This window comes from Mixophyes fleayi, chromosome 5 (assembly GCF_038048845.1).
Source record: "Mixophyes fleayi isolate aMixFle1 chromosome 5, aMixFle1.hap1, whole genome shotgun sequence".
Classification (NCBI taxonomy): domain Eukaryota; kingdom Metazoa; phylum Chordata; class Amphibia; order Anura; family Limnodynastidae; genus Mixophyes; species Mixophyes fleayi.
In genome coordinates, this window is record NC_134406.1 from 55,117,330 (window position 1) to 55,145,178 (window position 27,849).

General features: G+C 37.0%; 1 protein-coding gene across 2 annotated transcripts in view; it reads left to right on the forward strand.

Annotated features, from left to right (window-relative positions):
• Positions 1–27,849, forward strand: part of SNX13 (sorting nexin 13) — an 89,626-nt gene that overhangs the window by 45,996 nt on the left and 15,781 nt on the right. Inside the window, exons 5-18 of one of the 2 annotated variants that reach the window (XM_075212213.1) lie at positions 110–231; positions 2,382–2,503; positions 4,710–4,811; positions 7,542–7,630; positions 7,750–7,833; positions 8,435–8,573; positions 9,401–9,489; positions 11,041–11,140; positions 13,617–13,810; positions 16,177–16,281; positions 16,903–17,035; positions 20,463–20,500; positions 22,056–22,125; positions 27,027–27,202. In XM_075212213.1, the coding sequence (XP_075068314.1) occupies positions 110–231; positions 2,382–2,503; positions 4,710–4,811; positions 7,542–7,630; positions 7,750–7,833; positions 8,435–8,573; positions 9,401–9,489; positions 11,041–11,140; positions 13,617–13,810; positions 16,177–16,281; positions 16,903–17,035; positions 20,463–20,500; positions 22,056–22,125; positions 27,027–27,202 (1,563 nt within the window). The remainder of the gene's footprint in view (positions 1–109; positions 232–2,381; positions 2,504–4,709; positions 4,812–7,541; positions 7,631–7,749; positions 7,834–8,434; positions 8,574–9,400; positions 9,490–11,040; positions 11,141–13,616; positions 13,811–16,176; positions 16,282–16,902; positions 17,036–20,462; positions 20,501–22,055; positions 22,126–27,026; positions 27,203–27,849) is intronic. The other variant, XM_075212214.1, reaches the window with a different exon arrangement.

Genomic DNA, 27,849 nt, shown 5'->3' on the forward strand with positions numbered 1-27,849 from the left:
TGATCTAGATTATGAACTTGTTAATGGTTGCATTACATTTTATGGCATTTGTGTTTGCATTTGTTTTTTTACCAAAGTCATATAGAAATGTTTTTTGTATGGATTTTAGGTAATACAGTTTTCCTTGAGGGACTATGTCCAATATTGGTATTACACGCTAAGCGAGGATGAATCATTTCTTCTTCAAATCAGGCAGACACTTCAAAATGCACTTGTTCAGTTTTCCACTCGGTAAGTAAATATACTCTTATGTCACTTATGCCCTATTCATGAACGTATCCTAACTAGTGATAGTCCTGCCACAAAATCACTTTCCTAACGACCTCACTATCTTAATCACTTCATTATCTGGAGGTTGTGAACCAATTCTTAACCTGACCCAATTCCATTTTTTTGTGATTCTTCTGATTTTACCAAGAATACCTTTTGTTTATTAACATTACTGTTTCCTTCCAAATTATGTATAGATAAATAAAATGTACTATATACAGAGTGAAATAGGCCCAGCTCCGGCCTCTGTGAACTCTGCCTTTGCAAGTTTAATTAATGATATGGGTCTATTTGACATATGATGTATCGTACATCTTGGGAGCACAGATTTGTCTTGCCACTCTGACACATGTTTCTCCATTGCCGTGATCAGTGGACATTTTCATATATTGAAGTGAAAGTTTCTGAAGGTTAAACCTATTTTGGTTTGCGCAACTAGAGCAATGGATCTGACCTTATTGTACAATGGGAATGTTACTTTTTGTTTTCTTTTTTATCAGTGCAAAGACTGTAAGACCCCATTTAATGTCGGATGGCTTTTTAAAGCAAAAAATAAAACCAAATAAAAACTTTTAAAGACACAGAGTTGGAAATAAAATATATCTTGACTTCCACAGAGGAGACTTATCTCATCAAATGGATAATGCTTTCTTGTAGGCATGCTCATGGTAGCAGGGTGGGCAGATTTTTTTACTTTTTTCCAGTCTAAGACGAGATGGCAAACACAAATATTCCAACTGTGCTAGATGATGATGGTAGTCAATGCCATATCCCCAGGGCTATTGTATCAGTCTTCCATAAATATTATCAAGTCCTCTATACATCCAAGGTCGATTATTCGGTAGTTCAACTTAATTCTTATTTTATTAACATCTGTTTGCCAACCCTGTACCTGATGATCACTATCTAGACTCCACCATTATTTTGGTGATGGTGGAAACAGTTATGGCAATTGCCTCCTAGCCCTAATATCAAGCTCCTTTCCTTGATGACATACCTATTGAGCTATATAAGCAGCATAGGTCATTTTTTGATTTGGCACAGATGGTGAGATCTCTGCTCCCTGTCATTTGGAGAGAGGAACTCTGCAGGCCAGCCTTGTAATCTCCAGCATCGTTTTGTGTGGATCATAGAACCCTTAACCTGCTCGATAAAAGCAGAAACTTTTTTTACGGGACTTACGATGGTAGAGCTGAATTTCAAACTTGCGTCATACGCAGATAATATTTCTGGTGGATGATCAGTGCTGCTGGTGGAGGGTTTTAAATAATTTGCTGGCCTTTGGATAAACTGGGATGTCAAATATATATTTCCTATTAACTGAGTTTATTCCCCTAGAGTGATCAAGCACAACATCCCTTACTATGAACAGATGAGTTGAAATATCTTTGCATTTGGGGTCTTTCTAGCAATTAAAATGGGACGAATTTTGTAAAGCATATTGACTGGCTCCGAAGAGAGCAAATTCTCAGGATCTAAACATAGCAGCCTAGAAATATGCTTCCATTGATCTTATTGAGTAATACATGGAACTTTTCCATGTAATTAATACGGAATTGCCTGTGAGTTCAGAAATATTTGCTAGATGTAATAGAACTATTTAAACCCAAGGTCTACAAGTTTGGCTTGTCATTAAATAAAGACTTGGATTGTTCTGTAAATGTTATTAATCTGCTAGGATTGGCCAAGGTAGTTGTTGCAAGGCCATGGCTGTCCTCACACTGCTCCTGTACTGCAAGAATAACCTGGTACACAATAATGTTTGTGTGGTTTGCACATAGCCGTAGGATCTGCCTAGTTATATTTAAGCAAATGTGGTCAAGGTGTGTTGAACCTAAATGTGCTTTTTGGGATTAAAACTGGTTCTGAGAGACACTAATTTTACATTTTTTTTATCATCTTAAAATTATGTATTTGATGGTTTTGCAAACTGATAAATATGTATCCTACAATATGCTTTGGATATGACACAAACTAATATGTACTAATGTTTTTTTCTTATTAAAAGGATAATAAAATGCATTATTACTATTTTATTTCCTTTTGTTATTTTACACAAACCTGTACTTTGAAGTTGTGTTCCTAATGAAACATCTCATTCCTTTTACAAGGTCGAAAGAAGTCGACTGGCAGCCTTATTTTACCACCCGGTTAGTAGATGATTTTGCCACTCACCTCCGAGCGTTTAGGAAAGCGCAGCAGAGAATGGCAGAGAAGGAAGATCAAAAGAAAGGTAACAATTGGAAGGGAACTGATGTGAGACACTACAGTTTTGTGCTAAATCAAAGGAGGGGTTTTGCCTTTCTCACAACACAAAGGGATATCTTTACTTTAAGAAAGCAATACTAAGTCCTTAGCCCATGTATCCCCATCCCCTAGGAGTCAGAGGCCCCAGAGAGGGAAAAAAAAGGAGATCTTTAGGCCCTTCTTCGACGAAGATAGAAAGGGCCCCTTTACATTCCTGACCTCTGGAGACAAAGAGCCCCTTAGTTGGCAAGGGTCTTCAGGACCACCTCCGCCACAAGGCTCGGGTGGTCCCCTTTACTCCAAGGTTGGCCGAAGCTTCCCCTAGGGGACTGGTTCTTTACTTCCCCCCACCCAGAAGGAGGGAGCCTCGGATGACTTGGAGAGAGGGTTGCACATAAGGGTCTTTACCCAAACCCCTACAAAAACGTGACAAAACAGAGACTTCAATCAAAAGGTGAAAAAGTGCTTGGTGCTAAGTATTATTAAATAAATAAGTACCAGAAGGCTAAGGCAAAGGAAAAATGTGGCTGCCTGAAAATTAAAGATGCATAGTGCAAAGTGCCTTACTCTGTGCACTGGTGCCTTCTCACCATGCATTTTCAGGAACCGCCAGCTCAGACAGCATTGGGTTCAGGTAGCACCTCAGGCTTCAGGCAGCCGTCCTCTTGGCCAGAGGACCAGGTGATGGCCGATCACCTACAGGGACCGCCTTTGAGCCCCACTGCGAACATGGGTGTATGGGCATAAACCTGATCTTAGCCAAAAGGCTGAGAAGCAATAGATATTCATATACCCTGCCCAGCAGATAATTCAGAATGGTGCTGTTCACATCCAAACACCAGGCAACCATGGTACTGGCTAACTATTTATGTAAGGGCTATCGATGTACTGGTAAGCGTTGAAGGATCAGCTTAAAATTCAGTGACAAACCCTCTTTAAGACATCTTTCAAGCAGGCTATATTGCTTATAAAACTCCATTGCTATCTGTAGTTTATATCCTGCATAAGGAACATATAATGCCAGCAATTAATGTTGCGTTTGTAGCAATTTAATGAAAACGGATGAGGTCATTTACAAACCAGAAAATGGATATGGACAAGGTGTCGTGCAAAATCTCCATTGGTGGCACCACTGTGCACCTCAATTTGTAGTGTACCTTAATGTAAGCCAAAGCTCATGGGATTGCAGAAAAGATGGCTGAATTTGAGGAGAAGTGGAAGGTTGCACCAGCAGATGTGAGTAGGTGGACTTGAAGTTGTTTCTTGCCAAGGTCCCCCGGCATACCTAGGTTTGCAGAGTGGTGTAAAAACCAGGTTTCCTTTGTTAAGTATGATTGTTGAAATGAGATGAATGGGTGGAGAGGGTGCGTTTTAGAAGAGTTCCTTGCTGAGAGAAGGGCACCCAGCCATTTCCACTCAGAAGTTCTTGAATTATGGATCTGCTCAGATCTGGTGAAGATTGGTTCACCTTTTAGTTGTGCTTTCGTGGAGAAGTACATTTCTAAGCTCACTTTGCCCAATGTTAAAGCAATATGGGAAAAAAGCATCAAATACACAAAAGTGCCATATATAATAAAGATAGATGTGATGTATTTAAACCATACATGAGGTTAGAACCTCACTCTTAAAGTTCTGCTATGCTTAAAGTGACTGGAAGTTCGACTGCCACACCTTGGAGTACTTCTTATATGTGGGTGTCTCTGCAAAACCAAAGTGTTTTGCAGTGTGTATCCAGTGCACTGTGACCAATGAGATTTATGTGTGCACTGTTGACCTATTCTTTTTGGATGTAAACAGACTTTCTGTCACCACTTTTCCCTTAATAGAGGTACTACTATCCCCTTGATAGAGGCACTACAGGACAAAGCATCGCTAAAGAGTGTTTCATCACAACATTCTTTCAAAGTGTCTTGGAATTGATATACTATGTATTCTGGTTTACTATAGTGCTGCATGGCAGATGTTTTATTGATTAGATTTCCATTTACTTTGTCATATTTTCATCATACACATTCATTTGTTTTGCTTTTAGATTTATATTTACAGACTATTTTGTTTTTGAGTGTGAGAAAAAGTTGTTATAGGTCAGCATGAACATTATTTAGGACATAAAATAGATTATATCACTTTTTACCTCTGCCCTAGTCAGTCTGATAAATACTTCTGTTTTTCTTCCCTTTTTTTATGTGTAGCCACAGCAGAAGATTTTGTAGATACTTTTTTTGAGGTTGAAGTTGAAATGGAGAAAATTGTCTGCCGGGACCTCGTCTGCACTTCTTCCAAAGATGAGGAAGGTTGGTTGTTGAATTGCAAAATAACAATATTTCTCAAGTATAGCAAAATATATCTTAAGGTGCATCAATGGTAAATCATTAGATTGCCGTTCTAGTGCTCTTAAACGTCACTTGCATGTCTTAGTTTAAAGCTCTAAATGTGGATTAAAGTTCATTTACTATGTAAAGTAATGTGTGGTTGTGCCTTTACATCATCTAATGTACTTGATGAAATGTCCCGGGTCTATGTGGAGAAGGTATTTTACTTATTGTCTGCGTAGATAGTGGAAGAAAATATTAGGTGTTTGGCTCATTTCTGTCTGCCCACATTAGACCTCTGTGGAGGTACACTGTGACGTCACATGGGATTTTATTACATTCTGTGCGCTCAATGATGGTCTGTGACCTGTCAATTATTATACAAAGACTTACCAGCGCAAGCACCAAAACTGCAAGAAGCATAGATTTATTTAGATTAGATATTTTGGATTAAAACATAGACACACACACAGACTTCCATAACGTATTACAGTTTGTATTAAAACCGCAGTGCTCATAAGGGGGCAACAAAGAACCGCATCCCCTTCAAGCAGCCAAGTCCCTCTTGCATCTCTCTCAGATGCAGGACACAGAGTGACATCACAGGTGGGATTGCTGTAGTCTTATGCTTATGTGTATTGTCCAATCCAAACCTTTTTCTTGAGCACCTGATCATTGATACTTGTAGAATTTAGTAGCAATTCATACATTTCAATACCAATACCAATTAATAAAAATACCAATAAAATATAGCCCAAAGCATAATGGTCTTATTTAGCATCCAATATATTGACACTAAGCAGAAATTGTTACACAGTATTATAACCAAAAATATAATCTACACACTAAACATCCTGTATGTTTACGGCAACCAGTTATATAATTCAAAACATTGGTGTTAATTCTCAGTCTATAGTATGCGTCTATATACAGTTAGTGTTTAGAATATTCATTCACCATATTTGTGACTGCAATAAATAAACATAAACCTGTCAAAAATTACAATGACCCCCTCGGATTGCTTTGTATCTAGGAAACCACCCCGACGTTATTCGATTACAGCATGAGTCACGTCCTCAACTGGGTACATTGGCTGAAAGGATCTGGTGACCTAGATTGATATCACCAAAATTCCTTCAATATTAGATGACGTGCCACAAATAATGGCTCCCTTGATAGAGAAAAAACATTCCACAAAGTGTAGAACTGCATATTGCTGTCTCCATTGGAGACAAGATTACGTGCATTATTTCTTTATGGTCTTTCTCTAATACCAATAGAATTAAGATGCATGTAAAATGCTAGCAAAAGAAAATGATTAAAATAATAAACCAGTTATTCCTAGTTAAATTATGAAAAATTAAAAAAATGGATTTGTCATGAATGAAATGAATGCATCCTGCTACCCACTGGATAGGTTTATCAGACCATCTGATACACTAAGAGCAGTACTGAGTTTGATTTTGGTTAACTTCTGTGAGTGCATTAATCTGACTCTAGAGACCTCTCCCTGCTATCTTTATCAGCAGACTACTTCTTGTCTAATGTGTTTTTTTTAATAAAAATAACTATGGTGCATCATTTCTCTGTATCCCCTTTGTGTAAACCTATGGTTGTCTACCCTGTTCTCCGAGCACAGCCACACAATATATTTATTGTGTTTTCTCTAAGGTGAATATGGTTGTTGATCACTGATCTATTTTTTCATACAGTGACCTGTGTTTGTGAGCAGTCACAGGTGATGTAACTTGGGGACAAGGCTGAGAGCATTGGTCTAAGCCGTGCTTGTTAATGCCATCCTTATGAGTATTTGTTAGTGACACTTATCAGTTATGAGGAATAACGTTGCCCTGCTGTAGGCTACCTTGCAGTTTTGTGGCCATATAAAGACATGTTACAGGTTGTTAATAATTTGTAGCTTACTTGAAGGTCTTCATTATAGCATGACTTGCTCTCGCCTATAGATAATAAATATATTTGATGTAGACTCTGTTCTGTGCCCTGCAGAAAACCAGGCCAGAGTGCTTTTCCTTATTGGATTGTCTTTTGATATCATTATTTTAAATATATATATATATATATAAATAAAAAGGCATGATGGTGACACAGTGGTTAGTATTGCTAGACAGCACTGGGACCATGATCTTATCTGCGTGATTAGGGACTGATGTGAATGAGAAATATTCTTTGTACAGCGCTACGTAATATAGTAGCACTATTTAAATAAATGGTGATAATACATCTAAATCTAATGTAGTCAAAAGTTGTTTGATAGAGGAGATAGTCATGGGAAATGTTAATGCATTTTAAAGCCCAACTTACTGTACAAAGTAGTAATTCAGCTTGGCTTTGCCTATTGCATAGATGTGTAATATTTCTTAGATCATACTTGCTTTTGCGTCATTAAGCACCGCGCCCCCACCCGCTATGCAGTGGCAATAATTTGGACATCACCTAGCATGGGGGCGGGGCCTCATGTCACCACGCCCCCTAATACACCTGTAAAACGACTGTGTGTTAAGTAATGGTGCAGTACATTTTATTTTTGGCAGTACTGAACAGTGCCCGCCAAAGCTGGTGGTATAAAGAATGTGATGATATAAAGTGAAACGGATATCTCCTGCAGTTTACACTTTTCACCGGTGAAGATGCACTGTATTTTTATATTCCTTGCAGTAACAGTAATTGCTTGATCTGTGTGTGTGTTTTTAGGGTTCCTGAAGGATTTATGTGAAGTTTTACTGTATTTATTGCTACCTCCTGGAGACTTCCAGAATAAGATCATGCGATACTTTGTGAGGGTAAGAGTATATGATTATCTATGTAACATCATTCTAATGACATTGCAGAATGAGTGACACAACTGTTTGTAGCTATATGTGCTGCTGTGCTTTGATGCTTTTCTATTTTCTTCCCTTAGGAAATCCTTTCACGAGGAATTCTTCTTCCTTTAATAAACCAGCTCAGTGATCCTGATTATATTAATCAATATATCATTTGGATGGTAAGTTCAAAAAGAAATGTTTCTTTATGTTTTATTAATCCTTTTTGTAGGTTTGTTTTTGGGAGGGAGCAGGGTTATAGATGGGCAACACGCTATATTTAGTAAACTATATTCTGCAGCTCGGATGTAAATAAAAGAATTCTTCAATGTATTTTACACGTAAGAAAATGTGTTTCCATATTTGGCTTCATAACATCGTTGTTGCATTTAGTAGTTCTTGGGACAAACAGACGGGATGTTCATGGATTTGATTTTGTGTTTTGGGGGTTTTGTTTATTAGTCTGAGACTGATGTGAGTTGAAGGGACTTCTTAGGGTATCAGGACACAGCAGTGTAGTACATTAGAGATGTTTTGCCTTGGCAAATGACACCTAGAAAATACATTGATTTGTGCAGTTGGCTGGTTGATGATAATCAGTAACATGATGAACCAAAGGCCTTCTCTCTGTGGCTTTCAGCTTAAGTGCTTAGATGTCAGCAGCCATCCTGACTGCAAATCCTCTTGTGCCCTCCCAGCTGTAATGTATGCTGGTAATAGACATTGTAACTTTGGCAGAATAATTGCCCTGATTACTTTTTCTTTTTTTTTTTTCTGTTTCAGATTCGTGATTCCAATTGCAATTATGAGGCCTTCATGAATGTAATTAAGTTAAGTGACAATATTGGAGAGCTGGAAGCTGTGAGGGACGAAGCTGCAGAAGAGTTACAGTATCTCCGTTCATTAGATACCGTGGGAGATGGTATGTAGCATGGTAATGATTTCTTCAATGTGTGACTTTTAGAGCAGAGATTTTCTACTGTACTGTTTGGGCTGAAGTGACATTGTCAGATGAAATTTTCCAGCCCATCCCTTTTGTCTGGGAGCTTCTAGATCACAAGTTATTACTGATATTCTCATTTAGTAGATGCTCATTAACAAAGGGTTTACATAGGAAACTAAGGGAACAGTTTTACCAGCTGGCCACTCGCCTTCTTATTTTTGGGACATCAAACACTATGACCTGCGTAGCTATTGACCTTAGTGCTTGAATCCCCCCAGTGCTGTATGGGAATAATCATGTTTACTCATCCTTAGCTGGAAACTGTTATTAATCAGTGCTGATAGAGCAACACTTTAGTTTACCATCTCTCGTCACCAGGGTTTATATATCCTTTATAAGCTACATGTTTTTAAGGTAACACCCATTATCTGACATGTTGTAATAACCAGTGTGAATGTTCTTTTCACATCTCAGCAACACGCTGTTTGCTGTGCTCACATTTCTCGTGACTTCATTCCAAGTCAGTTTATTGCAACCTGGAAATAATAAATAGCTATATCGCTCTCCATAATACATGGGCCTTATACATAATTTAAACTAAGGATATTTAATATTTTAAAGTTAATCTTAAATGTGTATGATAAAGACAGCTAACTTTACACCCATAATTCATATATGCTTATTGGATTCAAATCGCTGTCTTGTTGATGGTTGGAATGTTCAGGGTGCAGTTTCATTCATATAATTCAATAGGTTCTATAGTCTGCGACAGTACGTGTGTTCTTGCTTTTTGTCTTTTTTACTAGATATCAACAATATAAAAAGCCAGATTAACAGTTTACTGTTTGTAAAGAAAGTATGTGAAACAAGAATACAGAGGTTGCAGTCTGGAAAAGTAAGTTAGTAATAATTGTTTTATGACAAAAAGATTAACGTATGAATAATTTGCGGCTTTATAATGGGTATGCTAAATAAAAGTAAAGTGGAATTTGTTTTAATTGTAGCACATTTTTGGCATTATACAGTTATGCAGAGTATTTTTTATTTACCCTACCTATATCACCTCTGACCTCACAGTTCAGTGCACAGTGGTTTTGATAAACTAATTTGCACAATTCATTGCAAAGGGTCATCCAATAGCAGTAGAGAAAAAACACCTGTTTCTAACTTGACATCACCAAACCTCCCGATAGCTTTTAGCTGGTGTGGAAACCTGCATAGAGAAAAGAGCTGCAGACAAGGTAACACAGAATGGAGTTTGAAGTGGGAAGGAACAGCTTTAACCGTCCCAAAGCTGCATAGCTGTATCTGTTGCACAGAGTAACTAAACCAAATAATTTAACTCTACACTAGTCCAGGTATTCCTTTATAGTCCAGTAAAACTTAGTTAATTAGCTTATATTGGGCCTGATATATTTAATGGAAGACACTTGTTTAAAAGTGGAATTATCCCTTAACTTGAGATGTTGTAGGGATGTGCTGTGTGACTTTCTCAAGTTTTTACATGTTACATACTGATTGCTAATGTAAACCTGCTCCTCCTGCCTGTGGGTGGGAATTGGAATTCAGCAATGACAGGTGAATAGACTACCAGATAGAAGCTATTTAGATCCCTGAGACAAGTTATAGGTACCTTTTCAGGAGCTGTAATTTAGAAACAAAGCACTGTATACAGCTGCTGGATTTGGGGAAAATGTTACTGACAAAAGTTTAGTACAAAAAAAGTTGTTGTAGGGGAAGTTATCTTTAATCTAGCTGGTAAGACGTATTCCTATATTATTGAGATCACTGATTTGGAACATATAAGCCATCTCTGCTTCTACACCTGCTTTAAATCGATGGTGGACAGTTTAGTGTTAAAAAATCTTGGTAGTATGTGTAACGCTGAACTAATGTGAAGAAAAAATCCCTGAACATTTCAGTTTTACATGTAAAATGCACAAATTTCCAGGAACTGCCTCTATTTTGAAACCTTCGATAGATTTTGTCCCTAGAAATGTTTATTTTATACTTTGAAATGGCACAGTAGTAATTAATTTATACAGTCTTGTGCATATTAGGGTATCTGTTTTCCTTATTCTCTTTATATAAGTTTGTTTTCTTATAATATACCAAATTAAACTTTAGTTCCTCTAGCCCAGGAGTTCTTTAAATGTGGGCCGAACTCAAAACACGCATCGCTAAGCCGCGTGTGGCCAATCTCTGTGATGCTCTTTTGTAAACCTCTGGTATTCTGCCAGCCAATAAACTGCTTCATTAACCATGTTTTGATATTTTCACTTAAAAGACGAAAAAACATAGTCTCAAAGCTTATTCACATACATAACCTCAGTCCTAATAAAACCGTAAAGAACTTCTGATCTAGTACTATCTGTACTTATGTAGTAATTTTCAGACCTCAAAATAAGTTCTAGAAACATGATCCCACTTTGCACATCTCCTGCAGGAAATTGATACTGTGAAGTTGGCTGCAAACTTTGGAAAACTTTGCACAGTCCCCCTGGACAAAATTCTTGTACACAATGTTGCACTACAGTTTTTTATGGGTGAGTAAATATCAACAAAATTATTCAAATAGTGTAATTTGTATGTTACATGATCAGTGAATATATTACATTGTCTTCATTATACAGCAGTGATAGGCAACCTGATACATATCAGGGGCCACGTGGACGACCTTTTAAACTACACAAGGGCCGCACGTTACCCCCTCAATAAAAAGTTAAACCATTACATTTAATCAAATAAGGAGACTCCTCTGTAATAACATCAGCAGGCATATTAAACAAGTGTTACAAGCTTCAACAGACACATTTGACAATAAACAGGAAGGATCTGGGGGCCACACGTGGAGGCTCGAGGGCCACATGCAGCCCCTACAGCTGCTTGTTGCCCATTACTGCTTTACATTATCAGCAACATTATTTATTTTAGTTTCATTTACACAGCTGCTGTCTGGGGAAAAAATACTGCTAAAGAACTTTGATGTATCGCCTTAAAAAGCGATTAAACTATTATTCCTCTCGTATATTTGCTAGCTGAGGAACGGCATCATTTTCAGTATCAGTAAGTTGTTGTTGTATAATGTGTGTCTAATGAAACTATAGAGAAAATAATAAGCAGAATAAGCAAATTACAGAGATATTATTTGGAAATCTAAATTGTATAGAACTAAACCAAATATACCCTGCTGCAATTTCTTGTAGATATGTGCTATGTATATTGTGGGGCATTTCTGTATGGTGAAATGTCCTTGACAACACTTTGCACAAGTAATTGGAAGCTTGGCCATTGTTAGCAATGTACAATTTGCTTTACTGCAGGTAGTATGCACACCTATGGGTTCTTGTTGCTAGTACATGGGAAAACTTGGATTTGTTTAACATTCATTAGACATTAAACCCTCTGACACAGTGTACATGGCAGCTGATGCTCAAGGGTGTGTTGTCAAGTTCAGTTACATTTGGACAGCACTCCTCTTACATTTTGGATGTGTAGGGCTATTACTGTGAACAATACAAAAACTTTCTTGAACTCACATTTAAAATTTAAAGTTCATTTCTACTTGTAATCCGCATAGATTATTGTTTTGGTAAACTCTTGAAAATGCTTGTGCTGAAAACTGTCATTAGATTAGTATGCTTTATAAAGCAATTTTTTTTATTCGTTTTCTAATTGTACTTTTTTTAGTATGTATATTTTAGTTAAATGTCTGGTTTAGTACTTGGGCTGTGTAGCGTCCAAACCTGTTAAATGACATTACCCTCTCTGTATCAGTACCTTACAGACCAAAATTAGCAATATAGGGAAGGTGCTCTTACAAAGCTATGACCTTTTGAAATTAATTTTATTATACTTTTGTGTAGAGCGGATGGCCTTATAAAATAGGAGGCTATAAAGAATACTATATATAAAAAAAAAAGGTTACAAAATAACGGTATACTGCTACTGTAAACTAACTAAACCGTTGACCATGTGGTCTTGCGTGTTAAAGGCCATTGTACTATGATCATTGTTGTAAAGTTATCATAGTGCTTCAGGACATACTTAGTATGTCTGTCTCGCTAGCACAATATCACCATGAGACAATGCACTTGAATTAGTCAAACAGTTTGAAAATGTTCCATATATCGAAAACTCCAATGAACTTTTCCTCCTCCTATTTGTAAGTGTCCTCTTGTTTGTTGCAGAGTTCCAAACAACTTTTTAAGAAATGCCAATGTTGGGGGAGGGTGTAGGTTGTCATGCAATACTAATTATTCAAGCTTTTAATGCAACTGCAAACGCAAAAGCAGATAATTACTCCAATATGTTTCATGAGCTTTTGTTCTGTACCTTTCACATTTTTTTGCTAATTATAACTTTGAGCAAACCGCTCTAATATATCAGAAGAATTGTTAAAAAAATTAAATTTTTGCTACTGTAATAAATAAATGTTAGTAATCAGTTTTATAAAATGCTCATTTGATAATAAGCCCAACAATACGGTCAAGGCTGCTTTCTTGTCCTCCTTTCCACCAGCCCTATGAGCTGACATTCTCCTGCTTTTCCTATTGAAGAATGACACTTCGGATTGTATATTGTTTCTGATTAGCACCTGAACTAGGTGGGTGCATGTGTCTTAGACTTTTTGGTCAGGATCTCTAGAATAACATATAGAATAAACCAGGACGTCATGAATGCATGGCGGGTAGCCAACGAGACTGAAGAGGGTAAATTAATGCAAACAGAAATAATTGTCCTAATATAGCCATTTTATTTACATACTATCCTTATACAACTACATTGTCTTATTGAATTTTTAAATTACCAGATGTGGATAAAAAAAACTTTTTTCTATTTTGTCATTTAACTTTGCCAATGTGAGCAAACCTAAAATAAATAAATATATATAATGTGTTCATTGGTTGTGTCATACAGTGATACATTATATGGTACTGTTTTGCTTTATACTATTTATGCTTTTGTGTTCCTGTCTGCTTGTGTGACTGGGTCGTGTCTTATATGAATCTCCTTATTTAGATTTTATGCAGCAGACTGGAGGGCAGGCACACCTCTTCTTCTGGCTTACGGTGGAGGGATACCGGGTGACAGCACAGCAGCAACTCCAGGTGTTACATAGCCGGCAAAGGGATGGGAAGCACCAAACCAATCAAACCTTGGATCTTTTAAGAGCAGCTGCAGTTGGAGTATTTGATCAGTACTTATCAGAAAAGGTAAGAATATAGCAATTTTGAAAAAGTAATGATAATAAATCGACTCCCAATTGTGGAATCAGCTGGTTTGATATTGTCGGTTTCTTCACCAGTTGTGGATATTTCTAGGTTCTCTCTTTGCTGCGAAAATGACAGCACTTTTTACATAAGAACCTGAGAGCCTTCACTGTTGGTGGGGGGAGTAAGGAGTCTTGTCCAAATCTGTGAATAAGTATAGGTTTTTTTTGGTATTGTTAGTACATATTGAGAGTACATATATCAATGTCGTGTTCAGTTATATTTTTTTTCTATATCTGACACTATGTTTAATTCCAGGATTGGTCTAGTGACCAAGCGGGTAATAAATGTCCAGCGAAGAGGCGAACGCTTGGTTCTTCCAATGTGTGCAACATTTGAAGGCATCCAACTAGCTGCTATTTCTTCTTCCCTTTTTCCTTTGAATCAGAGTTTTGCGTTTTCTGGGCATCACTCTTGTGTCACCACTTTAGTCTTGTGGCATTTACAGAGACCAAATGCCGCTTAGCTTGCAGCAGGTGTTTGTGCAGTGGTCGCCAAAATAGAATTTGGGATTTTTGGCTCTTAGGGTCCTGCGGCAGCTGTTTCCCTCCATGCAGTTCTCTTTCTATTGCATGTAAAGTTTATCCCAACAGAAATCCGGCGCAAAGAGTCCAGGAAAAAGAGGAATATACAGTGTTCAGAATATTGTCTACTATGTTGGAAAGAAACTAACTTAAAAAGATTTGAAAACACCTTATTTAAGTGTATTTATCTTTCTTGGAAACTTCCGAGGATATATCCATTCAGTGTAATAAATAAAGGAAGAAGAAAATAGTGTACACTGATAGAGAGATAAATAGATAGATATAGATCTGTGTGTGTATATGTATGTGTGTGTATATGTGTGTGTGTGTATATATATATATATATATGTGTGTGTATATGTGTGTGTGTGTGTGTGTGTGTGTGTATATATATATATATATATATATATATATATATATATATATATATATATATATATATATATGTTAACCCGTGCATGATACTCATGCATTCTAGTCAAATCAAGCTACTTAAGGTCTTAAAAAGGTTCTTGTCATGCATTTGGGCCTAGCCCAGGCCTCCTCAGGGGAAGAGCGTTACTTCCCGACGCAAGTGCCCTTTTTAATGTGTGTTCATGAGGTAAAATTACCTCACGAAAATGAGTTTGACTTCTCAACTCGTAAATTTAGCCTTTACTACCCCTCCCACAGGGGGAAGGGGGGATGATGGAAGTTAACTGACTTCACTATTCTAATTTTTTTGTCAAATAATGTCAGTATACCAAATTTAAGGTCAATTGGATGAGCCCTTTCTGAGAAAATAGTTTTTTTCCATATATATATATATATATATATATTCACAGCTTGAAAAACTTGATCCAATAATTTGTGTTTTCATCCACTCTGGTTCCCTTATATTGTGATAATGGTAAATTGCATTATTTAAGTCCCTGATTTGTTGCTGTTTAAATTTGGAAATGCACAATTTATTTTGTCACCTAACTTGCAGGGTTACACATGCATTGTAATACTTATTAGCACAAGGGAAAGGTTTTTTTATTCAAAAGTAATTGCTTGGTAAAGAGGAGCTGTATCCTACAAGTATGAATGTGAGACAAGACCGCTTCGGGTGCCTTTTCCATGCTTGCTAATTGAAAACCAAATGTATAATTTACCATTTATAAATGCTTAAGAAGATGTACTGCACAACCTTATAGTCTATTAAATTCCATTTCACTGTAACTTATTTTAAGCAAAGGAAGCACCGTTGTTTAACGGGTTGTTCACCTTTTGATTACTTTATTTTATTTGCTAGTACGTGCTCATCTGCAACTTTTCCAAAACCCTATTTCATCCATCTGGCTACCTTCTGTGCTTTTTACCCAATATAACGAGACAGACTTGTTTCATTTGTGTTTATGACGGAGCTCTGTTGTGCTCTTTGCATTGGAAGCTATTGTATCCAAAAGCAGCTTTGTGTCCTATCCAGTGGCAAAGAAAATAAAATGAATCTCCGCTTGATATAAATACAATTATGGGAAAGGCAGATTGAAAGCCAGAAAATAAAGCCATGTACATGTAGTAAAAGTTGCAGGGGGCGCATACAAGGTAATAAATTGGCCATCTGATGGTAGAAATCCCACAACTCATTTTTGTGTCTGTGTGCGGTTTAGTATTGGTTCTATTTAAGAGGGAAAGGTGAATCCTTGGTTATATCTATGTACCCAATAAACATGAGATTCTCTAGATGGAACAGAATGAAACAACCAGCTGTGTGTCCCTTTCAGTAAATGAGCATTGAATATATATTAATCTTTGTTGCAGGCATCACCTAGAGTTCAAATTGATGACAATTTGTTAGCAAAATTAGACAATGTGGTGACCAACGAAGAGCCAACACCAGAGATCTTTGATGACGTCCAGAGAAAAGTAAGTGTCTCCGTTCGTTTGTTACATTCTCGCTATCAAGGTTTTCTTTCTAACATTATGCTAGAATTCAAGTTGTAGAATGTAAATGGCCACTGTAGCTATCGTTTGATCCATAAAGAGCATTGATAATTATCGGCACAACAAACCTCAGAGATATTTGACTTTGTATCCTTTTGTTAACAGAGCCGCCGCCTTTATGTATCCCACTGCTGTACTAGTGCTTCCATTTGTTCTAATGGAACCAAAGGCGTTACCATATGTTGTACAGTGGTGCAGCCATGTGTATACCTAAAGTGTGCAGTAACCCAGAGGTTTTCACTGTCTGACTGCACACCCGGCATATGTTAGTAAAAAGTCTAAAAATATCTCCTAGGAATAATGTGCTGTGCGGACTTGGCACCACATATACTTTTCTTGTGATCATATATAGCCGTCGCTTTGGATAAACCGAACTATACACAATTTTGTTTACTCATTCTGTGCATAACATACCAATGTCCTACTGTATTTAATCTCTTATGAGCTCTTCTATTCAGTATTTGAACGAAAGAATATCTATTAAAATTGATTTATTGCATTTCAGCATGGATAGTTAGACATATTTTGTTTTTGTGTGATAAGGTTTATGACATTATGCTGCGGGATGAACGGTTTTATCCCTCTTTTCACCTCAATACTCTCTATGTGCGGATGCTTGCCGAGCTGGACATGTTGAAAGAGCCCAGCTTTAAAGGATCGGACGATGGAGATGGAGGTAATGCGATAGAGCTTATCATGTGACGGTGGTCACCCTGTTTATATATTTCATTTAAATAGTTTCTATAAGTTTTTTTTTTATATATATATTTTTAGATAATAAAACACTGCTTTAAACTTTACTCTTAAATGATTAATATAGTATATATTATTCATATCTATCTCCGTTAATGTTGTTGTATTGATCTCCACGCATAATTCTTACAGTAACAGATGTTATTATTATCACTGGTCCAGACTGCTGTCCTAAATGTATGCTTATCTAGACCACCCACTGTCTTCTGAATACCTGGCCAGACTTACACCTGTATCTCTTCTGCCATTCCCTGTGGAACACTAAGCTGAATGAATGGAAGCATGTAACTTTTTTAAAAATATTTTAAATTAGTGGGTTGAGTCCACACCCCCAGTTCACTGATCTCCAACTTCTATAATATCCATAATAATCATATATACAGTGTGTGTATATAATATATATATATTTATAGTGTGTGTGTGTGTGTGTGTGTGTATATCTGTAGATATATATATATATATATATATATATATATATATATATATATATATATATATATATATATATATATATACACACACTCATATGTGTGTGTATATATGTATGTGTATATATGTATGTGTGTTTGTGTGTGTGTATATATACATATATATATGTATATGTGTGTGTATATATATATATATATATATATATATATATATATATATATATATATGTGTATATATATATGTGTGTGTATATATATATGTGTGTATATATATATATATATATATGTGTATATATATATATATATATGTATATGTGTATATATATATATATATATATATATATATATATATATATATATATATATATATATATATATATGTGTATATATATATGTGTATATATATATATATATATACATAATTTGTATTTCTACACAGGATCAAATCATGCAAAGTTTCTAATGGACCTCGAGGCTGTTTTTTTTACTTGTTTGATATGCACATTTCTTTTTTGAATACGTATAAGTGTGTCTGTCCTCTCTCTATATAAAAGTTAGCTTGCAGTGAATTTAGTGATGTTCTTTTGTATTTAACTATGGTAACAATTGGTGAACAACATCTGCTATGTTGCAAGAACACCAAAGTACAGCAAAATATCACTAATATCTGGAGTTTCTGATTGGATCTTCTGTGTAATGTTGCGGCCTTTCCAATCTGAAAAATCATCCTCCTGCAGCAGTTTACTTGTAAAATTCATAAGTCGCTGTGGCCTAAAGAACGAAATGAGCAGAAGAGAAGGGAGGGATCTAGAGAAAAATGTCTTTGATGACTGGAAGTCTTAATTTGTAACTGTTTACATCAGAACTTGTCTACCATTTTTTACTTTTTATTGAGTTGTCATTTTTATTATATTATTAGTTGTCTAGTGCCCTGTTCTTGTTTTGACTTCTGTTACGGTCTATTTCTCTCATCTATTCCCCAACCATTAAACCTTTTGCTTACTCTATCCAACACATTTTGCTGACAGCTTAGAAATTAATAATGGAGAACATGGTTGTGGATATGTTAATTACATTTCCTTTCGTGTAAGTCGCAAAAATAGCCGCAAATAAAATCATTGTAACATGGCTTTTGAGCTTAAAGCATTATGGCTTAAGCTTTAGAGAATAAATTCAGGCACGCATTATTATACACTTAGTAAGTGTCAAATATGTGACTATATTCCTGCACATACAAAACGTCAAACAGTGTGTGAAATTAACTTGTGTTATAGTGCCCTCTAGTGGTTTCCTTTTCCTTGTTTTAAAAAAGTTTATTAAAATAAACAAAAAACCTATGTCCTGCTCTAGCAGCCCATTAAACTGAAATGTTCGGTTTCTGACATTATATCCTTTAACACAGGGTTTCCCAAACCCAGTCCTCAGGGCTCCCCAACAGTGCAGGTTTTCTGGATCACATGTGACATAATTAGGACCAGCTGTGGATTTGTTACAATGTATCAGTCAGTGATGAATACACCTGTGCTCCAGCAAGGAGATTTGGAAAACCTGCACTGTTGGGGAGCCCTGAGGACTGGTTTTGGGAAACCGTGCTTTAACACATGGCACACATGCTAGTGTGGGTCCTCCATGACTTTCTTCTAGTAAACCAATGGTGCTGATTTCTATTATTGACATTGTAGAACTCATTTAGAAGAGCACATATAAAGAATGTTATATGTTGTTTTGTATGGCACAAGACACAATAAACGTACTCTGAAAGTACTGCATTCAATAATTTCTGTGCTGTCATACACATGTAACCTGCAGGTATCCGCAAAATGTTAGCATAATCATCATCACCACCATTTATTTATATAGCGTCACTGATTCCGCAGCACTGTAGAGAGAACTCATTCTCCATTCCCATTGGAGCTTACAGTCTAAATTCCCTAACGTACACAGACAGAGAGAGACAGACTAGGGTCATTTTTGATAGCAGCCAATTAACCTACCAGTATGTTTTTGAAGTTTGGGAGGACACCGGAGGACACTCACGCAAACACGGGGAGAACATACAAACTCCACACAGATAAGGCCATGGTCAGGAATTGAACTCATGACCCCAGTGCTGTGAGGCAGGAGTGTTATCCACTTAGCCACCGTGCTGCACCTGTAGCAACCCCCCATTCACAGCTTAAAAAACAATGTTTTAGGGTTAACAACCCCTGTCATTTAGAACTTGCACCATTGGTCACAATCTTGATTTTCAGGCAGTCTGAGACCCAGCTAAAATACGATTCCTTAAGGTAAAGCATTTTCTTTGTGCTCATTCACATATATGACAACGAATGCTCGATTTAGCGTTCTCTATAAGCTTTACATGCATTGCTCTTTTGCCAGTACACACGACTGTACTGGTCACGTGTTAAAGCATGAGAAAAATGTTCTGATATTTTAAACACGATGTTAAAACTTTTAAAAAACAATGGTGAGTACAAGCCCACAAGAGACCCTTCATCCCATTATTATGCAGTTTCTGTTTCCATAACTATAGTGCATCAACGGCCGATAGGTGTGAACGAGCCCTTAATTTCTAGATAATGCAATAAGCAAACATTCTTTTTATTTTTTTAATAAACTGATAAAAACACAGAAAACTAATGAACGATGATTGTTACATAATAAAATATCCAATTGTGACAGGTTTCAAATTTGCCTTCTTGCTTTCTCTGCTTGTTGCAGGTGCACACACTTTTTCATTTGTGATGTTTTGGTTGGAGACCTTTGGGATTTAAAGATTCTGATGTTGGGTGTGTGCCATAAGTTGTTCTTTTTCTTGTTATTTTGTGGTGTTTTTAACTGACGTGATTTTATTCCTAGTGAGTGAGTCTTGGTTACAGTTACTATTTAGGAAGTCATTTTTTCCCCTTTTGTCCACAGAATCTTTTAATGGATCGCCAACGGGCAGCTTAAATTTGGTATGTTCCTCTAAAACTCAATTTCTTAGACATTCATTCATTAATGGTATAGTAGAATTAGAGTGTTTGTATTATATTTGTTTTTTGTAAAAAAATAAAATAAAATTATCTGAGCTTTTTGGACTTTGTGGGTGGTAATTCATTGTATTTATTGAATTGATCACAAATCTGTATGTAAAAGTTTCAATTAAGTGGTCTCAAATAGCTGCTCAGACAGAGATCATTATCTCTGTGATTGTGCTATTTCTGAGAAGGGAAACTTACAAGTTATTAATAAATGTCAAAGAAAGCAGATATACATTGTGTCCCTCAAATCATTATCATTTTATTAAACTGCCTTATTGGCAGTATACAGCGTTAATACTTGCCAGTTTCTTTGCAGCTATAAGACACTTTTCAGAGCAACAATGTTTCAGCAAAGCAATCAACATATTCCATAATGCTGTACAAATGGCACAATAAAAATAGGGGCATATATACACAAACTAATTCACATTGAAAAGGTATCGCAAGTACTTAGAGCTCACTATGTAAAGCATAAACAAAACGTTCTAAGACAAAAGCTGTGATTGGGGTAGGTATTGTATGAGAACAGAGACTACACTGATGAGGATTTATGGATGGGGAATAAGCGTTTCTAAAGAACTTGGTATTACGGGAGCAATTGATGGATGAAAGGGTGGGAGAGTCTGGGGCAAGACAGAAAGTAAGAAGTGCTCTTTAAAAAATGGGCAGCAAGTGTGGTGTGGTCCTACTTATATAGTCTCTGACACATTCGTATGAATGGCAGGCCATACTTCAACCAGTGATCATCTATCTTCTATCAGGCAGATAAGTCCTATAGTATTTAAACTGGCAGGTTTTGGGAGATTTCTGTATTAGGTGCTATTTTATACTCTCAAACCTCTATTTTTAGCTCACTGATTGATCTCACAGGCTCTTGTCGTTCCCTGACCTTTCTAGTAAAGTCCGGTTGTCCCAGTGAATGGCATTCTTGTGTTATTGATGTTGAAAGGCGCATTTCTCTGAGTGAGGAGGAAACATTGGTGTTGGTATGAGGTCTGGGAAACAATAATGTGTATATGAAGGAATCTTTTACTTTCCCCTCAGTTTGTAATGTTTAGTGCTATTCTGGGACTGCCGTGCTTTTGCAGGTGTTTGAACACTAGCAGATTAGTTGTTTCTGGCCTGGCTCCATGTCTGGAGTAAATGCCTACTCAAATAATACAGCTCCCCTGTGTCACTCAGTTACAATAAACAGAACAGGCAATGAATTGGGGGGAAAGGTCGTTCTTAAGGTCATTGAGTTGCAGTATTTTTTAATTGTTTAAAGGGAAAGTAGCACAAAATTAAGGGAATGTCTTAATTAAATGTCTACAACTAATCTTTTTGAATAATCTTAGTCTCACTGTTGGAGCCTTTTGGGTTTCTTTTCAAAATGTAGTTTTTGATTTGTTTAACTGGTTAAACAAGAATGGGAATGGTTTGCTGTCCGACAAGAAGTTATCCAGTAACTAATATCATAACTTTTATTATTTGCTTCTTTTTTTTTCAGTCTCTTGACGACCTGTCAAATGTCAGCACTGATGAGTTGGTACAAATTCATGCTTATATTTCTGACACTGGTGAGAGCTTTTACTGTATCTTTTTTTGTTTATTTTCTCTCTTCACAAAAACTGCTTCTCCCACATTTGATGCATTTTCCATTTCATGTTTGTTCATATCCATCACTCTCTCAAAACTTCATTCATTCAAAGCTAGAGACAGCTGGTTAACGTTGTGACAGAGTTCTGATCTCACTGTGTAATAAGAGCCACTATCTTGCAAGTAGTCATGTGGTCTTTCATTTCATTGCAGTCATGTTCAATGCTATATAACTATTTGTTGAACGTCTTAGAAGTTGCAGTGAGACAACCTGGAATTGGTGTAAAATACGAACCTGTCATATGCAGGTTTTCTATTGTGACACCTTACATATATGCCCTAATGTTGTTGATTTGTAAGGCGCTACAGTGGGGGAAAACCAGACATGCATAAAACAGACATGCAAGGTAGACCAAATAAATGCAGACCTGAAAAAAAAGTGTGTGCCTGTAGCATACTACAGAAGAAGCGTTTTCTGCGAAAGTGGACCTGACACTGGTAATTAATTTTTTTAATGTAATGGATGCTGGGAGTCTGCCTGCATCTCATGCTTACTCATCCTCCTATTGGTCTGCTTTTCCATTACCGTTGAATGTAAATTAGCGGATACAGGTTGTTTAGGAGACATTATAGTAGATATAGATTAAAAGAGTTCCTGAAGTGTGTACATTTTGTACCTATTATTGCTGCATGATCTGCATTCATATACCTATTTTCTATATGAATATATATATATATATATATATATATATATATATATATATATATATATATATATATATGAGATGGGGATCAACAATCCCATTATTGTTTTGTTTCTTTCAATTCTCTATTGTTGGCGATATTCTACGATGATGTTGTAGAGCAGTTATGGGCAACTTGGTATAGCTAGAAGGCCGCACAGAGGAAGGAAGGAGAGCAGACTGCACGCCTTCCTCCTCCAGGTGTACCGCGTAGTCTTCCTGCACTGTGCAGAGGTCAGGCGCCACAGAAGTCCACTCCACCCCATGCTGCCTCCCTTTCTGCTTACTGCAGAGAATAAGATCAGGTGACTTCCACTTGTGTCTAGTTACCATAATAAAATACGTAGTGACCTGGACAAAGCAGTCTGTGTAAATATACTGTGTGGTTGTCATTTTATACAGAAGATTCTGACATTTATATATGTTTGGTCCTGGGAAGTTGTGTGCAGCAGAAACAATGACTAGCCTTTGAGGATCTGACATGCCCTACCTTTTATGTACTGTATATATTGGTAACGGTGTTAAAAATATATATTTACACATACTCTTAACACATACATGCACCTATATAATGCAGTCTATTCACACAGTATATTTCAGGATTATCTCTCAGTATAGCTATAAGGTTCCTGCTGGGCAATATCAAATATACACATCCTGCTAGTTGAAGTACACAGTGATTTCTTGACAGTGTTAAATGTTTCCTTGAACCATAAATCACTTAATAGGCGTGTCAAATACCATATGAAAGATGAAACCAGCAGCCTTGACATGAAATATGTGTTCACTGTCTGAGCGGGTGAAAAGGCAACACATTCTTGAGGTTCAGTTAAACATCAGTATTGTTTAATATTATTTAGTAGAGCAATATCTGATACAGAAATGAATCATTTCCAATCCCACCCTGATAGTAAATTTACTAGTAATCTGTTCTGATTTTGTATATAGGACAAAATTGCAAGAGCACACTAGAGACATTATGGGCTAGATTTATTGAACTGCGGGTTTGAAAAAGTAGGGATGTTGCCTATAGCAACCAATCAGATTCTAGCTGTCATTTAGTGCATTCTACAAAATGACAGCTAGAATCTGATTGGTTGCTATAGGCAACATCTCCACTTTTTCAAACTCGCAATTTAGTAAATATACCCCTATATCTGTTATCACTTTGGGGGGGGCCGCATGTGTGGCCCTTTAATCTAACAGGGCCAAACACCACCCTTAATCTCAGTAATAAGTTAAAACAATACATTTAGTCAACAAAAGAGACACCCCTCCGTAATAATATGTCAGAAGGCGTTTTAAATAAATGTTACAAACTATTGAAAACAAATCTGACACCAAAGCAGGAAGGAGCTGGGGGCCAAGGGTGGTACTTGGAGGGCCACATGTGGCCCACTACTGCACTATAAACATGACCACAATAAGAAACATTTATCTTAGACTTTATAATATTAATATACAATATAATATCTAAAATAAACATGAGATACTTTTGATTTACCACGTCAAGGTGACATCATTCAGATGGTTACCTACACTAACAATTTACAGGGTACATACCTCAATCTGTTATATCTGCATACAGGTTATAATGCGACCCTAATGGAAATCGCATATGAATACATAGGTGGAATGTTGGGCCTGAAAGAAGTCACAACCTTCAAAGTGCTAAACAAAAAAGAAGGGTGTTATTTGTCATTTGTATTGAAAGGTGCATATTAGTGGATAATGCAATTAGCTAGATCATGTTGACATTATTTAGGTACAATTTAAATTAGGATCTTACTGATATTTTGTGCGGTTTCCAAAATAAATGCAGCATAAACCACAATATTATTTTTATTTTATTTTATGGAGTCATGTTAGACTCTAAGGGGGTATATTTACTAAACTGTGGGTTTGGAAAGTGGAGATATTGCCTATAGCAACCAATCAGATTCTAGTTATCATTTATTTAATACATTCTACAAAATGACAGATAGAATCTGATTGGTTACTATAAACATTCCCACTTTTTAAACCCGCAGTTTAGTAAATCTAGCCCTAAGTTTCTTTAAATATACAGAACAAAACACTAATCGGGGCATACAGGGTTAATACTCACCATATTTTGATGCCAGCACTGGTGGTTGTTACAGATGACCTGGGGTAAAAGTGCTCTCAGAATATTTCACTATTTCCTGGCTAATTTCAGTTGTCCGTATAGTGTTGACAATATCACATTCCCTGACTTACCCAAGATCTGAACACGATCTACATTTTTAAGATTCTGACTCCTATACATTGTAAGATTGTCACTGAAACATAAATGTCCCCAATGCAGAGCAGTAAAATATGAATCATGTAATGTGTAGACAACAAGGTAAAGCAGGCATGTCATGCCCTAAACCCCAATTGGGCCAAATAATCAAAGTCTAAGATTGTGTGGGCCACAAGAAAAAGAAAGTCTCATATGCAATTTTGTAATGTTTATTAAGAAAAAACAAAATAAAGTTTGTTTTCTTTCCGATGCTTGACATTGTGCCCTCCATGCTGCTTCTGCTGCCCTTCACCTGTCTCCCCTTTTTACAGTGTGCCCTCCATGCTGCTTCTTCTCCCCTTCACCTGTCTCCCCTGCTTTACATTGTGCCCTCCATGCTGCTTTTGCTCCCCTTCACCTGTCTCCCGTTTTACATTGTGCCCTCCATGCTGCTTCTGCTCCCCTTCACCTGTCTCCCCTGATTTACATTGTGCCCTCCATGCTGCTTCTGCTCCCCTTCACCTGTCTCCCCTGATTTACATTGTGCCCTCCATGCTGCTTCTGCTCCCCTTCACCTGCCTCCCCTGATTTACATTGTGCCCTCCATTCTGCTTCTGCTCCCCTTCACCTGTCTCCCCTGCTTTACATTGTGCCCTCCATTCTGCTTCTGCTCCCCTTCACCTGTCTCCCCTGCTTTACATTGTGCCCTCCATGCTGCTTCTGCTCCCCTTCACCTGCATCCCCTGATTTACATTGTGCCCTCCATCCTGCTTCTGCTCCCCTGTTTCACACTGCACCCTTCAAGCTGCTTTTGTTCCCCTTCACTTACCTTTCTATTGTTTTCTTCTATTCTTCTCGTGGCTCCTCTGTGAGTTTCGCACTGGAAATGTCGGGTGTGATGACATCACGCCCAACATTCAGTACGAAGGGAGGAGGGTGCTGGCATGTCGGATAAGTAGTTTTGTTTTTGTTTTGTTTTATTATGTTTTTCTGGGCCCTGACGGGGCCGCTAAAACTATGCGTTTGGGCCGCCAGTTTCACACGTCTGAGGTAGAGTAATAGAGATGTGAACAAAATGAAGATGCATTTTACTAGAAGTTTATATGTACCAGGGAGGAGATATACACAAAAAATGTATAGACGCAGCCTAAAACATCACACACTAATGTACAATGCTACACATGATTTGGCCAGCCTTTCAAATATCAAGGAAATACCGTGGGGTAAACATCTAAAACTGTGATTCTGGCAAGTCACTGATTTAGATTTAAACGGCAATTTAATTAAATGCAATAGACCCCTTTAATTAAATTTCCTTTTTAAATCTAGCCACCAATTTTCCAGAATCGCAGCTTGATACATTTACACCTTAGTGATCTTCTTAACTGCTGCATTTGTTTAACAAATATTTGAATACACACTGACCTGTCCAGGTCCTTCGTATACAGGTTTGTAGTAAAAGTTAAATAAACATTTTCCCGAGATCTTGCCAGTCATTTCCTTCCATGCATCCTTTATGACCTGAGGTCAAATGTAAGTTTTATATACTATAAAAATGACATTAAATATGTATTCATCCTTCAAAGAATAAAATGTGCATAGCATTGAGTTAGAGGAGGCAGGCATTTTGTGACCTGAACCAATGTTAATGGGAAGGCATCCTATCTGTGAACTAGTAAATCAATGAGGCACTGTGCCTCCAGTGAATGGCTGCCCTCACTGTACGTAAGTGACAGGTAAATGTTAACTGTTAGAATATATAGGGACATAACATTGTCTAGTTTTTAATTTCACTCACTGCTCATTCCACCTGCCATTTCATGCCTTCTGCTTCTATCCCTTTGGTTTATTTTTTTGTGTTTGTACTTGGTCCTGTACATTGTACTAAAACTACCAGTTCATGTTGACTGTGACCCATATGCTGTGGCAGGAGTTTGTAATGAACATGGCAAAACCTATGCACTGTATGCTATCACGGTCCAGCGGCGAGGCTTGGAAGGCATTGAAGAAACATGGAAGACCTATCGCCGGTACAGTGACTTCCATGACTTCCACATGAGGATCACTGAACAGGTATGGGGCAAGCACTGGGCCCTGACACAAGATTTGTAAATATCCACTGGGAAAGTTACACTTCATAATGAGAAACTGAAAGTTACAATTTGGGAGAAGGCTAGGGGGGTAGCCCTAGAGATTGAGGGCCTGATTCATTAAGGATCTTAACTTAAGAAACTTCTTATTTCAGTCTCCTGGACAAAACCATGTTGCATTGTAATTTGTAAGGGGTGCAAATTAGTATTTATGTTTTGCACATAAGTTAAATACTGACTGTTTTTTCATGTAGCACACATACTTGATAGCTTTTTTGTACACTGAAATTTAAAGTTGATATTTGTGTGCTACATGAAAAAACAGTCAGTATTTAACTTATGTGCAAAACAGAATACTAGTTTGCACCCCTTGCAATGTAACATGGTTGTGTCCAGGAGACTTAAATAAGAAACTTCTTAATTTAAGATCCTTAATGAATCAGGCCCTGCATGCTTAAAGTGCACCTGTCCACTGCATACAGTGGTGGTAGCCATTTGGTGGACTGAACCAGTATTCATAAGAATGCAACCTATCAATTCACCAAGAGCTAGGAACATCACTGACAAATGTGGTACAAACACTCGCTGTGCCTTAGTGTTGTTGCTGATTCCTAGTGTATTGTATTGGTG